The sequence below is a fragment of the Carcharhinus amblyrhynchos genome, chromosome 25 (assembly GCF_965287045.1).
Source record: "Carcharhinus amblyrhynchos chromosome 25, sCarAmb.v2.hapA, whole genome shotgun sequence".
NCBI classification, from domain to species: domain Eukaryota; kingdom Metazoa; phylum Chordata; class Chondrichthyes; order Carcharhiniformes; family Carcharhinidae; genus Carcharhinus; species Carcharhinus amblyrhynchos.
Genome location: NC_137348.1, coordinates 21,673,305 through 21,689,880, shown reverse-complemented (window position 1 = coordinate 21,689,880; position 16,576 = coordinate 21,673,305). Strand labels below are relative to the sequence as shown.

Sequence of the window (16,576 nt, the reverse complement as noted above, 5' to 3'; positions counted from 1 at the left end):
CACTGGTGGCTGGGGATACTACAATTGACAGAACGTAAATCAGGAAAAGATAGCAGCTGATGTATATTCCTCTTGCGTGTCTTAAGCAATGCTGGATTCCAGACTTGTTCATCAATCTTGGCGCCGATGCCTATGGGGAGGGAGTGTTTAAACGCTCCACTATAATACCTGACTCCAAACTGGCTGTGCTGACAATGTTAGAGAGAAGGAGAGGAGGTCACAGAAGGGACAGTTGCAGGCAGATGGAAGCCTTAAGAATATATTTAAATCGGGGTCTTAGACCCAGGCTGTGGCACCATTTTAATATTATGACATTCTTAAACAGCATCACATTCACCAGCTCAGCGCCAATGGATCCAGCGTCCAAAGATGCCCAGAAAGGGCAGTCATTTGTTTTGATTCCTCATCCTCCAGGACTCAGGAATAAAATTTGGGCCTTCACTAGCCCTGGCTCTAGTCTGATTCCCTAGGTGAAACTAAAATGAAGTAAAGTTTAATTATTAGCCATAATAGGCTTACATTAACGCTGCAATGAAGTTACTGTGAAAATTATCTCGTTGCCACGCACCAGTGCCTGTTCGGGTACACTGAGAGAAAATTTAATGTGGCCAATGAACCTAACCAGCACGTCTTTCAGACTGAGGGAGGAAACCGGAGCACCCGAGGAAAACCCACACAGACACAGCGAGAATGTGCAAACTCCACACAGACAGTGAATCAATCCAGGAATTGAACCTGGGCCCCTGGTGCTATGAGGCAGCGATACCAATCACCGTGCCACCATGCTGCCCCAAACTAGGGAGCTAAAATCTCCCAGACTCTACATCCCGGAAGGAGGAAAAAAGAACAGCTAATTGTCGAATCCCAGTAAAATCGGTGATACTGGCGCCAGTAGCACTGGGGTCACATTTGAAGGTGTACATGACCAGTTCGGACAAGTTTGATTGGTACCCTTCAAATTCGAAAAGATCAGATTATTTCCATCTCACCCTCCAGTGCTCCCACTGACAATTAAAACTCAGGTTGTAGCCCTTGCTAAATTAGCCCAGGTTGGATTGAAGCAAAGTTGTGACAGATAAAGGACTGCTGCTGATATATACATGGATTAATTGAAGGTATATTTTATAATGTTGTTTGTTATTTAGGATTAAAAAGGGGGCTGTCAATTGCTGGTGCTAATGTTTTCCTAATCCAGGTCTCTCCAAGGTTTATCTTCCAGTCTGAACATGTTCAAGCGTATTTCTCATTCTCACAAAGTCAAAACCAATCATGAAAACTAAAAGGGGTTTCTCGCAGTTGTTAGCATGTTTTCTGTTTCTGCAGTGGAGCTAGTGGGTGTACACATTGCATTTAATTTCTCTTATTTCACACAACACTCTGGGATTGTTTTAATGGTGACAAGGTCATTCACCCACAGTTTGTGGGAAAAAAATGTTTTACTAAAGTCTTTCCACATGTTTCAAAACATTTGACAAACCAAATTTGTTTGGTTTGCGTTAGGGAGATGGAGCTATTGCTTACATAGGACCGAGGCTGGGATGCATCTTGCAATTAAAAATGTCCCTACCATTTATTACATTATAAATCCACATTTTTAGCCATGTGCATTATGAATAAAATTAATTAGCAATCGAGAGGCAGACTAGGGAAACGCTGTAGTAGACGAGAGAGGTAATATACAAGTTGTGAAAAAAGATCTCCAAGGAGTTCAATGATGTGGGAATACTGCACCACTAAACAAAGAGGAACATCTGTTTGTTGACTGGCAGATATGATTACTAACACAAAGATAAATGCAACGGTAGACATGCCCAACACACACTCCTGAATTCAATTTCAGCTTGTCAGCTGGTCACAGTGAAACCCTCCGCACAGAAGCTGATGAGCTGCTCTGCCTTGGGAAAAGTGTCCCTGCTCCATCCTCCTTCCCCTATATTCTACTAAGGGAGTTCAATTGCAATGTTCTAATTAATGGCTCAATAATGAGCCACCCAGCCTTCCCCTGGATGCAAAGGGAAATAGTGTGATGATGAAGTATGGCAAAGTGGCAAGGATCTGGTTTGGAAGGAAGCCAGGACTAACAGAGTGGGGGTGGTCAGTGCATATGGAATCTAGATGTGTTGGTTTAGTTCCCAGTGTGCTCTGTTAAAGGATATACTTGGTCGGATGCTGTGCTGCCAGTGTGGTACAAGTGTATATTGGAAAATTGTGAGCAGTATGTGGAGAATATTGCAAGATCCAGTTGAATCTATTAATCTTTAAATTGTGTAGCCCGTGTGTCTCAGGTCACTTAGAATGACATATTCTCTGCCAGATAGCATTGCAGTCGAAGTGGGCTGTTTTTCAATGCTTCTGTCTAATCTGTGCCATATCCCAGTAAATGAAACCAATTAGGTCTGTCCACACTCATTCTGAAATGGAAGCCAGTGCATTGACACTCAGAAACATTTCTTGTGTTCTCATGGGAATGAAAGAATCATTGTATCAGAGAAATTAGTTTCTAACTCATGCTAATTTCATTATTTATCATTCTAATCTAACATTAATTTAATAGCACTTATTGGGATTTGTAAACAATACAATTGCCTTACTGTAAAGAATACATGTGATTTCCAAAAAATAAAATTAGCTCCTTCACATTAAATACTGTTACTCAATTGCTTGAAAAAGGTTCTCCCCTTTTATTGGAAACTGCATGTCTTTTTCTATAATTAAATAGAAATTTGATGAAATGTGATTGAAGTATCCAATTTATGGGATGCAATTTCATTAGTCGAATAGTAATTACAGGAAAATGGTTCCCTCTAAATCTATTCTTATAACCTGAATCAGAATTACTTACTGGCGCTTGTTGTCACTTGTCCTGTTTCAAAGTATCCATGTTCTTTTAAAAACTGATGTACTGGTATTCAGGTTTGTGTTAATAGATTTTAAAATAATGCTACCTCAGGCACCATTCAGCTTTCACGGATGTGAGCAATCCCTTTATTGTTACCATTCTGATTGACATGTTTGACTTTGTCCTAATTGTTTGCCTGCAGAAAATAGAATAAAAAAGATTGTGTCTTGTTTGACTTGAAGATTAAGAACTCAAGTGTACTGGAGCATGGGATGATGACTGAAACTGTAGGTCTACCTCTGGCCTGTTGGGCTGAAAGGTCTTTACCCAGATTTGTCAATTTGCTGATTGATTCATTCTACAGTTGACTGATCTGCATCATTAGTTCCTTTTGTGCAATCAAGTTCAGAATGCACAAATTCTGCAATGGCAGGGGCTTTGCCAAACAAGTGTGGGGTACACACGACTCCTGCCTAGCAGGCTGCCACTGGCAATGATCCCATCTCAAACACCAATGGAGAAAGAAGGATACCTCCTAAAGGAGCAAAAGTGACCTTGCTGCTCATGGGGCAGCTAAGCACCAGTCCTCTGGGGGCGCTGCAATTTTAGTGTAGCAGCTTGCTACTCTGGTGGGAGGATAGCGATGAACACAGGGGCTTGTGGGAGAAGTTTGGAGACTCTGGCTAAGATGTCCCAAGAGAAAAGAAATCTCTGTTAGCTGTTCCATTGTTGCTGCATGTCTGAGACCTGTTGATTTTGGGAAACAATATCATAGTAGAAGCCTATGCCCTGTACCGACAGAGCTTCTAAATCAGACCGACATCCTACCAGTTTTATCAACTGCAACATCGTGACACTAGTAGGGGAAGAAGTGTCCAGCTCTATGTGACCAGCAAGGGGCAGCAACCCACTAGTGCAGGGCCTTATTACTCTGCACATTGAATTTATCTGCATCTCTGGCTTTCCCTTTGACAAAATTGTTGTTCATAACCAATTCTGTACCTCATAAATGTATTCATTAGGATAAATCTACGTAATCATTTCTCCGAGAGACATGGGCAACACACTTTAAAGATGAATAGATCTTAATTATGGGTTATTGTAAAAACTGAAGCAACAGAAAATATGGTAGGCTTTTACTTACTTAATGAGATGTGGAGTCAAGGTATGAAAGAAAAGGACAGCATATCTTCATCTTTGTGTGTGTACCACTAGCCTATTTGCATGTTCTCAAGCTGACCAACAACAAATGTCACCAGGGATTTTTGTTGTCCAGGCAAACGGGTCATAACCTCTGTCACAAACTGAAGGCTTTATTAGAAGCAGGTTCTGCAGCGAGTGTGACCTTGCTGCTGCCATTGCAAGTGACAACTTCACTTCCATTCTGTGCTTCTGGTATCTCTCAGGTCTCTGTTGAAGCTCTCGCTGGTCGCAGCCAGTTCTTTAAGTCTAATTACGAGCTAGATGACACCAGTGGCTTGGATTATGGATCACTTTATCTGTGTTCCTATTATAATTACCAGTGGCAGATCATACAGTAACTTTGGATACTTTAACTCTTTCTTCAGGTACTAGGGAGTGTTTTGTCTTTGACGTTCATATTGTCATCATCCAAGCCATTGCTAGATTTCCACAATCCTGTTGTATTGCGTTAATTTTGTCCCAACTATCACTTCAGGAGGACTTGGAAAGAGTTGATAATGTGCAAAAACTTTTAGGGAACAAAGCAACTGGTCTTAAATTCTTTTGGTTTTATCTAGATGGATACAAATGATCGGACAACCCTTGTTTGATGCAAGCTTCTGCAGATGAAAAGCGGAGTGAGACACACGTGAACATTCAGACGTGACTTTTCAGCTGTGAAGATTGGACAACCCAGAGAGTGTCAGGTCAGCAGTGGGCAAAGACACAAGGAGTGGATTTTGGAGCTTTGGGCAGGTTGGAAGGTGGTGTGAGAGGGAGAGAAATGTCCATGAGACAACTGTCTGACTTTCTTTGTGGAGCCTGGAGAAGTACTCATTCCTACTGGTCTTGAATTAGTGTCACTCTTGGGCTCTGTTGCAGATAGTCCCGTAGCTAGTATCGCCCTCAGGTAGAGTTGTAGAACAGATAGCCTTTCCCAGACAAGTGCACAGCCCCAGCTCTTAGCCAGTCCTTGCAGGGTATTTTAGACAGCCTTGAGTGACCCACTGGAGCTCTTCTTTTGTGTGAAGGGCCAGGGAGGACAGGATATCCAGGACTTGAGGATATGAAGCATGCTCCAACCAGCAGGGTAATAAGCAATCACTCTCCCTCTACAACAATGGGATTTACTCATCTTTCTTTGGAAGTGAGTTATAGAAGTAAAGTTTCTTTTCAAAATTGCATTCCCGTTTAACATGTAAATGCAGCAGCTGTGGTTAAGTCATCACATATTTGCTGCTGAATTGTGGGGTCAGTTCCACTGCAGAGACTTGAGGACTCAATCTGAGTTGATAGTTTGATGTGGGGCTGACAGATTTCTGCACTGTTTGTCCTTCCGATGGAGTGTTTAACCAAGGCTCTGCCTATCCTCTCAGATGAACATTAAAGACCCCATGGGCCTTTCCAAAGATGAGAAGGGAAGTTTTCCTGGCATCTCGGCCAATCTTTAATCCTTAACCAGCATCCTTAAAAAGCAATTTCATTTGTCATTTATGTCTCTGTGGTTTGTGGGATCTTGCTGTGAGCAAGGTTAGTTGTGGCACACATCAATTCTGGCCTCCCAGATTGACTAGATTAACTACCACCATCAACAGTCTGTCACTCAAACCAGCCTCACATCCATTGACGCTGCCTACTTTTCCTGTTGCCTTGGAAAAACAGCCGGCATAACTAAGGACCCCACGCACCTCGGATATTCTCTCTTCCATCTTCTTCTGTTGGGAAAAAGATACAAAAATCTGAGTCATGTATCAACCAACTGAGAAACAGCTTCCTCCCTGCTGCTGTCAGACTTTTGAATGGACTTACCTTGCATTAAGTTGATCTTTCTCTATACTCTAGCTATGACTGTAACACTACATTCTGCACTCTCACCTTTCCTTCTCTATGAACAGTATGTTTTGTCTGTATAGTGTGCAAGAAACAATGTTTTCCACTGCATGTTAATACATGTGACAATAATAAATCAAATCAAATCAAATTGGCTGTGGCATTTTTCTGTCACAGCAGTGACTATGCTTCAGAAATACTTGGGCATTATGAACAGTGTTTGATAAATACGAGTTTTTTTTGTTTCTTTTTGCTTTCTTATGAGACAACCACTTTCGCCAACTTGTTCACTAAAATTTTTATTTATTGTCATTTGTTATAACTGACTGGATTTAAAAGGATTATGGTCAGGATTTTCCTCTCTGGTTTGCGGCGAGCGCAAATGACAAAGTGGATGCAAAACTGCACGAGAGTCAAAAATAAAAATCTTGCTGGTGAGATCTCGTGGCATGATTGTCCCCACATCCTGCCTTTGATGTAATGAGGTTCCCCTGAGGAAGGTCAAGAACCTCATTTAAATAGATTAACATCTAATTACTGGGCTTCTCTGCCAAATTGCACCCCTGCATTGTGATCTCGCCAAAGTTTACAGCAGGTTTTCAAAAATGGGAAACAGGCGAAGGGAACCCATGGCTGGGGGGGGGGTGGGGGGGGGGGGGGGTTGTGAGGACCATGTCTGCCAGTATGCTGGCATTACCCCTGGTACTGCCCTGGCAGTGTTAGAGGCAGTGATAGAGGCAGTACCAAGCGGCAGGGCCCCCTTTGGGGACCTCCATGCAGGGTTTCCTGCGTCCTGTGATTTCCCTGTCCATGTGTGGGGGGTGGAGGGGGGGTAGTTTCCTCATGTTGTCTGTGGGGGATGAGGTGGTCTCCATGTGTGTCAGATTCGGGGGGGGGGGGATGATGGGCTTCATTTATTTCTTGGAGATCAGGGGTGCCCCAATCCCAGTGTTTCCAGCCCTCTCCACCAGCGTGACAGTGTGAGCCACACCACCAGGCATTTTTCTTCAAAGTGCTGCCTGATATGGCAGGAAAGACTGGCTGTCCAGCCAGGAAGCTGCATCCCACCCTTCTCACCTCGGCCAGCACTTAGAATAGAAAAGGGAAAATTGCAGCCGATATTTTTAACTCGTTTTTCTCCAAGTGCCTTTTTTGTTTTGGTTTTAAAGTTCATTCATTAGTGTCAGAAGTAGGCTTATATTAACACTGCAATGAATTTACTGTGAAAATCCCCTAGTCACCACATTCCATCGCCTGTTCAGCTACACTGAGGGAGAATTTAGCATGGACAATGCATCCTAGCCAGCACGTCTTCAGATGGTAGGAGGAAACTGGAGCACCTGGAGAAAACCCATGCAGGCATGGGGAGAACATGCAGACTCCGCACAGACAGTAACCCCAGGGCGGGAATCAAACCCGGGTCCCTGGCACTGTGAGGCAGCAGTGCCATTCAGCCGCCTCTGCAGTTTAATTTTCCTTTGAAATGCTTTTTACCTCTAGTCTGATGGAATATTTTCTTGGTAATTGACTCACTAAAGGATTGTATTGAAAGACAAAGTGGCTGTTCACTTGTGAAGCTTACAGGCTGTAATGGTAATCTATTCAGAGCAAAAGATGGGCAATTCTGCTGTTTTAAGGATTGCATTCTCGAAGTTGCTGTACAAATGATCTATCTGTACAGACCACACCTGCCTCTCCAGTAATAAGCTTCATCTTTAACACAGAGTTATGGCATTCCACGCTTATCACGGGGGGATTGTTTATTGTCCTCCTTAATTGCTCACCCATTTTTAAAGGTAAAAACAGATAACATTGCATGTGGGCGAAAAGCGAAGGCTGGGCTGAAGCTACTCCCTATTGCCCAAGGCTCTGATTTGCTGCCCACCAGATGATGAATCACTCCCATTTCCCTCAATACAGCTGCTATATCATTGGGTTATAACCACCCACACTGCACTGGTCCTTTAACAGTGGTTGTGATCTTTTCAAATAGTTAAGCATGTCAGATAAAGCTGAAATAAAGAAAACTCATGGACAGTTCTATGGCTGAAATCTGTTGTGCAATCCCTACAAATGGACAAGAACAAGTGAGTTACTTAATATCAGGAGTCTTGGTGCAAATCATACAGTTCATCAACAATTTGCGATGATAGATATAATTAAGCATTCTGAGGTGCACTGCTCTCTCAGTCTATTTTCTATCCAACACTGCATGGCTTTTTATCTTAACCACTAATCTCATGTGTGGGAGCTTGTCAGTTGCGGAATCCGTTTCACTCCCATGGTGGCAGTAATAGTTCTGAAAAATTTCAGCAGAATAGCAAAACATGGCCTACTTTTCTTCAATCTGAGTTGTCTTTTTGTCCATGGAATGCTGCTTTGCTAAGAATAGAATAACTTTGAAGATTTCCCTGACAGTGGGCATGAACCATGATGGCACGGTGGCACAGTGGTCAGCACTGCTGCCTCACAGTGCCAGGGACCTGGGTTCAACTCCTCCTTTGGGTCGCTGTCTGCATGGAGTTTGCACGTTCTCCCTGCGTGGGTTTCCTCCCACAGTCCAAAAGATGTGCTGGTTAGGTGCAACGGCCATTCTGTCAGTGTACCCGAACAAGCGCCGAAGTGAGGTGATTAGGGGATTTTCACAGCAACTTCATTGCACTGTTAATATAAGCCTACTTGTGACTAATAAATAAACTTTACCTGGTTTAGTTGCAATCAATGCTTCTTAACTTATTTGAAGAATGAAATTGTAATAGTGCCCCCTTAAACTCTCTCCAAACTATGGTGAATTTCTGAAAATATCATGAAAAAAATTCTGTCACTGCCTCAGGCAGCGTTGATTGCCTATCCCTGATTGCCCTTGAGAAGGTGAACTGCTTTCTTGAACTGGTACAGTCCATGAGTATTTACACCCACAGTGCTGTTAGGGAGGGAGTTCCAGGATTTTGACCCAGTAGCAGTGAAGGAACAGCAATACATTTCCAAACCAGGATACTGTGTGGTTTTCCATCACACTCCAGGCTTGTGCCTAGTGGACTGTGGCCAGGTGAGTTACACTCTGCAGGATTTCCAACCTCTGAACTGCTTTTGTAGCCATCGTATTTATATGGTTTTTCCAGTTCCGTTTCTGATCAATTGTAACCCGCAGGCTGTTGAAAGTTGGCAATTCAGTGATGGTAATGCCATTGAATGTAAGAGGTTGAATTGTTTATATTCATCATAGAATCCCTACAGTGCAGAAGGAGGCCATTCAGCCCATTGAGCCTGCACTGAAAACAATCCCACCCAGGCCCTACCCCTGTAACCCCATGTATTTATCCTGCTAATCCCCCTGACATTAAGAAGCAATTTAGCCTGGCCAATCAACCTAAGTTGTACATCTTTGGACTGTGGGAGGAAACTGGAGCACCCGATGGAAACCCATGCAGACACTGGGGGAAAGTGGAGACTTTACATAGACATCACCTGAGGCCGGAATTGAACCAGGTCTCTGATACTGTTGGCAGCAGTGCTGACCACTGTGCCATCATGCTGCCCAGTTGACATGGTCATTGATTGGATATGGTCATTGCTGGGCATTTGTGTGTCATTAATGTTGCTTACCTACTTGCCTGTCCAAGCCTGAATGTTATCTAGGTCTTGTTGAATATGGTTGCTTCTGTATCCGAGGATTTATTTCATTTATTATTTTCACATGTATTAATACGGTGAAAAATATTGTTTCTTGTGCACTATACAGACTAAGCATCTATCCTGGGGTGGCAGGATTGTCATATGAGGAGAGATTGCGTCGACTGGACCTGTATTCACTGGAATTTAAAAGAATGAGAGGGGATCTAATTGAAAGGTATAAAATTCTACAGGGATAATGTTTCCTGTAGCTGTGAGGCCCAGAACAAGAGGCTACGGTCTTAGGATACTGGGTAGGCCATTTAGGACTGAGATGAGGAAACATTTCTTCGCTCAGAGGATGGTGAACCTGTGGAATTCTCTACCACAGAAGGCTGTGGAGGCCAAGTCACTGAATATATTAAGATGGAAATAGATAGGTTTCCAGACTCTAAAGGTTTCAATGGGTATGAGGTGAACATGGAACTATGGTGTTGAGTTCGAGGATCCACCATGTTGAATGGTGGGGCAGGGTCAAAGGGCCGAATGGCCTACTTCTGTTCCTATTTATCATATTTTCAGGTTTCTATCTTTTGCTAAAGTTACAATGGGGGATTTAGAGGTTCCTGATACCAGCGCTATGTTTGAATTTCTTTTAAGAGAGTTTGTGCCTTTTCCTGTTATCGTGATCATTTTAATTGGCTACCAGTCAGCTGGGAGCAGATAGTCTAAAGGATATCATGTGGGTTATTCCATACTCTTCCAGTAGGAAGAGTTGCGCTTGCAGAGAGAACGTTCCAGGAAGTCTCATGTGCTCAATCTGTATGGCAAAGATCATATCTCCTCACTAGGAGCGAGAATGGGGCTTCACTAATAGGTGGACTGACAAAGACCTTTGCCTAGAAGCCTCCATTATGGGAAGGATCCCTGCTGGGTCCACATAGATGCAGCTCACTATAAACTTGAGAATTGTGGCCTCTTGGTTGTATTCATGAAAAACTCTTTGGTAAACAGGCAGGAACAAATTGAGTCAAGACTTTTGCTTAAAGGATGTGCATGCAAGTGATTGAACTGCAGTGCATAGCAGTCAACATTGGATTTTGAGCACTGGAGATGGGATGTTTAGCCACTTGAGTATAGGCACATCTGGATCATATGTTCCCAGTTGGAATTAATATTGTAATCTGAAACATTGTGTGTTATCTGACTGGCTGTTCACTGGCCAGTCAGATTGCACCCAATGTTTCAGATTACAGTCCCCACTGCAATGAGGTTGGAGGACTTGGTGGCCAGTCAAATCTCCATTCAATGTAGAAGGGCGGGAATGAATGAATGGTGATAAGATTCGCCTATTAACTCTGTTTCTCTCTCTCTTGATGCTACCAGACCTGTTGCATATTTCCAGACTTCCCTGTTTTTTAAGTAGATCTTTAATATGAATGCATAAAATGAGTGGTAATAGGAAAAACACACAGCATCACCTAAAGTTTATTTATTAGTCACAGGCTTACATTTACACTGCAATGAAGTTACTGTGAAAATCTGGTAGTCGCCACTCTCTGTCTGGGTACATTGAGGGAGAATTTAGCATGGCTGATGCACCTAACCAGTACGTCTTTCAGATAGAGGGACGAAACCAGAGTACTCAGAGGACACCCATGCAGACACCGGGACAATGTGCACAGGCAGTCACCCAAGCCAGGAATTGAACCCAGGTCCCTGGTGCTTTGACGCAGTAGTGCTAACCACTGGACCACCACGCTACCCTAGAATACTATTGGTTATTGTCTGCAGTAAACAAACTTGAATGAGTTGCTTTTAATCTGTGGGGCCTGTATGATGAGGCACAGGGTGGATGAGGTGTGGGGGCACTGGCTTAGCTATTTTAACACCCAGGCCTTATTTAAATAAACAAGTTGTGTGAAGAGGTTCAAACTGAACCTAACTTATGACAGTCCTTTAACAGAACTATGTTTAAAGTTTATTTATTAGTGTCACAAGTAGGTTTACATTAGCACTACATTAAGTTACTGTGAAAAAGCCCCAGTTGACACTCCGGTACCTGTTTGAGGGGAAACTTAGCATGGCCAATGCACCTAACCAGCACATCTTTGGACTGTGGGAGGAAACCAGAGCACCTAGAGGAAACCCATGCATACACAGGGAGAACGTACAGACTCTGCACAGACAGTCACCCAAGCCAGGAATCAAACTCAGGTCCCAGGCACTATAAAGCAGCATTGCTAACCACTGTGCCACTGTGCGTGTGTCCAGTGGCTCGGAAATCTGGAGCTAATTAAGGTCACCAAAAGTTATAAACAAATTTAAATAAAGATACAAAGCAAAATAACTGGCTTCCTAATGTAAACTGTGGTGTCTGCTGCTGTTGCTGTGGCTTCCTCTGTTTAAACCCAATGTAAAAGCTGCATGATCAAATCTCAGGGGCAGAACTGCACCAGAATAGGCTGGAAATGGTGATTGGCATGACATCATATGTAGTCAAATGCAATATTTGCTCAGTAAACAAACTCAAGCAAATAGTGCTGATGACAGAGGTGTGTGTATATTAACATGCCAAGTTTATGAGCTGTAATTTTAAAAAACAGTGGAAGCATTGTGATTTTTATACTTGTTAGGCAAGGTTTGTATTCATAACTTATTTAAAAAGTGTGTTGATGAAAAACTGCTTTGTTAACAGGGTGGGGACAAAGAGCCAGGATTCTGCCACAAGGATGAGTATGTGTGAGATTTGATGATTCATTCCAATGTATTTTTGTGTCATTTGAGTTGTGTGTTTCCAAACAAGTAAAACTCTTGTTTTGTTAAACTCTTTTCGATAAAGACTGTGCTGAAACAATGGGTGGAGTTTTCCCAAACTGCTGCCATGGGAATTGTAGTGGGCGGGACACGGACTGTGCAGAGGTCTGTTGACCTCGGGCTGGATTTTTTGATCTTGGGGCGAGTGCAGCAGGAAAATACCCCGCAAGCTGTTCCATTACTGGGCTCAGAGTGTGTTTATCAATTGAATGGATCACTGAATCCCTACAGTGCAGAAGGAGGTCATTCGGCCCATCGAGTCTGTACTGATCACAATCTCACCCAGGCCCTACTCCTGTAGCCCTGTATATTTACCCTGCTGATCCCCCTGACACTAAGGGGAAATTTAGCATGGCCAATCAACCTAAACCACACATCTTTGGAGTGTGGGCAGAAACTGGAGCACGCGGAGGAAACCCACGCAGTCACAGGGAGAATGTGCAAATTCCACACAGACAGTGACCCAAGACCAGAATTGAACCTGGGACCCAATGCTGGGGTTTAAGACAAATTATCCAGTGGATTTAGAAACCATAGCCTTGATGCAAAGATTTTTGGCTGAGATGTTTATAAATAAACAAAACGATTATTTTTCTTCTTTCTCTCTGTGTCTGAAAGCTATAATTCCACTGAAATTTGATGCTGTGAAGCCTGACCAATGAGAGTAAATGCAGCATTTTGTTACACCCAGCTGGAGCTACACTTGAGGGGACACAGGCTGAAGAATTGCTACTACAGAGTTGTGTGTCTCCATCACTGACCCACACTACCTTCAATGTTCACTCCTGGTGGAAATGTGGGATCGGTGAACCAATCTGACAACTTGATATTGGAGATTACATTAAGACTTGTTTTTAGCATTTATCTTCTGGAACAAGGTCGTATGCTTGGTAGTAAGACAGGAGACATGTTAAGCTCTGGTTGGATCCCATTTAGAGTTATTTCTGGATGACAGACCTCAGTAATGATATATTGATCTTGAGGAGATCCAGTGAAGATTCAACAGAATGATATGAGGGTTAAAAATAAATAAATGATGAGGTCTGGTTGGATAGATTGGGCTTGTATTCTTTTGTGTATTGAAGACTCTCTGCGTGGAGTTGAGTTTGCACATTCTCCTCCAAGTGCTCTGGTTTCCTCCCACAGTCTAAAGATATGCAGGTTAGATGGATTGACCATGGGAAATGTGTAGGGTTATGGGGCTAGGGTGGGGGAGAAGGCATGGGTAAGATACTCTGTTAGAGAATCAGTGCAGACTAAATGGCCTCTTCTGCACTGTAGGGATTCTGTGATTCTATGATATGGAGATGCTGGCATTGGACTGAGGTGGGCACAATAAGTGCTATCAAATAAACCTGTTGGACTTTAACCTGGTGTTATGACATTTCTTACTGTGATTCTATGTTTAAGGGTTGACTTGAAGTGTTTAAGATGATTACAAGAATTGACAGTGTTATGGGCAAAGGGCAGTTAATTTAGACAACACTAATTCTTCTTCTACTGCTCGTTCATGAACAGGAAAATGTTTTTGATTCATTTTCCTCTTTATAAGCAGTGGCATATTTCCCAACCTCTTAATTTTTTGGCGTGATCCAATTTTCTATTACTAACCCCACAGCAAACTCAGGATAGGATGAACTTAAAGGATTAGATTTTTTTATACACTGAAAACAGGGGAAGGAGGCTTCTCAACATTTCTTCCACACTCAGCAAAGGGAAGGAGACAGAGAAAATGTACTGAGACCATGGAGAAAATAAATAATTGTTCACAGGCATTCCAGAGTTCAGAATCAAAGTCCAATGAGATATTCCTTCAGCGTGGTCAGTGGGCTGAAAACCAATGTTGTATCATTCATTTTTCTGGTGGTGTTGATTTTACGAGATGGGATGGACGCAGGGATGAACTAGTCTTGTAGGTGTTGGCACTGAACATCCAACAGAGGCAGCGCAAGTGGGGTCAAATGTTCAATTTGGTCAGAACTCCTTTCTGTGTGGCTGCTAGGCAGATGTTAAAACGGCAGACTTGCCTACACAGTTTAGCAAAGCAACATTACATGTTTCACAAGCCAGGGGCCTATGTCACATGACCCACACCTCTTTGCCAGATCTTCAACAAAGGATATGTATCGTCAGGAATTCAGCTGGGCCTCAAAGACTGCTGAACATCCCAACCATTTGGGTTGAAAGGAATGCTTGAGGGTTGTCTTAGGGGACCCTTTGTCTCCTGCTGGCCAGCCTGGGTTAGAAAATGCAAATAGCCTTTGTGTCGCTCCCTCTGACATTAGGCTGTGATCATTAGTGTCCCTTCAGAGATAACAAGGTATGAGATTTCCTGAATCTGTAACATGGCTTCTTTTGTTTTGGGGTCACAGCTAGACATAGGGTGGATTTTACTGCCCCACCCAGATGGGAATCAGAGCGGATGAAGGGCAGACAATGGAAAGGTCTGTTGACCTTGGAGGGGATTTTACAGTTTCATATGTTCAGCTAGTTTGAGGATTCTGCACATCCAAGGAATACCGATCAGGAAAGGATGGACAGGCAATGTCTATTTTCTCTTGAAAACTGAAGACCTTGTGGAAGTGGATAAAATGATGAAAGGTTTAGACTTGGAGAGAATGGAGTAAATTTTAGCGCTCTTGGGTGACTGCATGTAATTTTGGGCACCATTACATACAAAGGATAAAGAGACACGAAGAGGCCACAGAAAAAGGTGAATTGTGTTCGATTGGGTCAGATGCTGAAATTTTAAAAATCTGAGCTCCGATTCTAATCAGATGAAAGGAAACAGGATGAAGAATGGGCAGCCTATCCATTCTCTGTAAGTGGGTCAGCAGTTCAAATATTTTAGTGCAGCCAGCAGCTCCTGATTTAACCTGTTTTGAAGATTTTACCACGGACAACGGGTTAAGTTGAAGACATCCTTGGAAAGAATAAGGCACCACTATTTTGTGGGCTCCCCAAACTCCTACACCTCTCATACTGTGCCTCATTTAACATCCCTATAATTGGCTATCACATCCCTTCCCTCTGAGATCAATGATTATTATCCCATCAGATTGGGTTCCACTCTGGGGAACAGGCTTTCAGCCCGCCTGGTTCTGACTGGGAAATTCAGCCTCTCAATCTGACTGTGTTTCAGGTAAGGAATGCTGTCAGAGCTAAAGATCACGTGTTGTGGTGTTAGAACTCCTTGACACACAGTGAACCCAGACTTCCAGCATTCCTGTCCCAAACCCTTGCCTTCCATGTCTACATAGTGAGTTCCCCCTAACATCCAGGCCAATCTTTCCACTTATGCGGAAGGACAAAACTAGAAGCCATCAATATTGGGTAAAATCAGTAGAAACCTGTTTACCCAACGAGTGGTGAGAACGTGGACCATGCTTCCACAGTGAGTAGTTGAGGTGAATAGTAAAGAATTCAAAAAGCTGGGAAGTTATATTTCAGAGATGGAAATGGAGAAATGTGCTGACAGAGCTGTTTGAGGAGTGACAGGAGGGTTGTGGCTCAAGAGGAGCAGATACATCCATATGGGTGGGCTGGGCCAAATGGCCAGGGATGGACCAGATATCCTGTACTAATCAATGTAATTTTTTTTATTTGGCCCCTTTTTGGTACTTTTATTCCAATCAAAAATCCCAATTCAAATTTAATCTAATTCATGGTGCTCACGTAAGAGGCAAGCAAAATCCAATCTGACAAGACATTACGTCCTGTCTTGGGCTCAATATCTGGGGTTACAGGAATAGGGACTGGGTGGGATTGTTGTTGGTGCAGACGCAATGGGCCGAATGGCCTCCTGCTGCACTGTAGGGATCCTATGATTCTATGATCAAACAAGATCCAAGATAACAAGATGAGGCATTGCACCCCCTCCTGGGCTAGATCTGACACTTCATCTTAGCCACAAGGCTAAGATGGCTTTGAAAAATTGCATCAGATAAAGCCTTGGTTTAATCTCATTGGCCACCTTGATCCTTTACTCTAGCCTAGCCTGGGCAAAACCATGACCACAGGTGTCAACGAGTCCCCAGTACAGTGGGCTAGCCTCGTCCCCTGCCTGATCATGGTTTCATCCCTGCCAGGTACTCAATGTAATTAAGGATTCTGAAACCACGGCAGGTTATTGAATTCAGACACAATCAGCCATGATCTAATTGAATGACAGGATACGTTCAGTCAAAGGAGCTGACTGGTTGACTCCGGCTGCTGGTTACCTCTCAGCTAGATTTAAATTAACTGTATAGGGATTAGAGTGTGCTGCAAGGGACCTGTTGGTCTATTTTATTGGGA

The 16,576-nt window shown here is 43.2% G+C and overlaps 1 protein-coding gene across 1 annotated transcript in view; it reads left to right on the top strand.

The window, feature by feature from the left end:
* The window catches only part of LOC145358143 (LIM/homeobox protein Lhx2-like), a 134,984-nt gene extending 130,326 nt beyond the window's left edge, over positions 1-4,658 (top strand). Inside the window, exon 6 of the mRNA XM_080211824.1 lies at positions 4,600-4,658. Coding sequence (XP_080067950.1) covers positions 4,600-4,651 — 52 coding nt within the window. The 3' untranslated portion in view covers positions 4,652-4,658. The remainder of the gene's footprint in view (positions 1-4,599) is intronic.
* Positions 4,659-16,576: the final 11,918 nt, after the last annotated feature.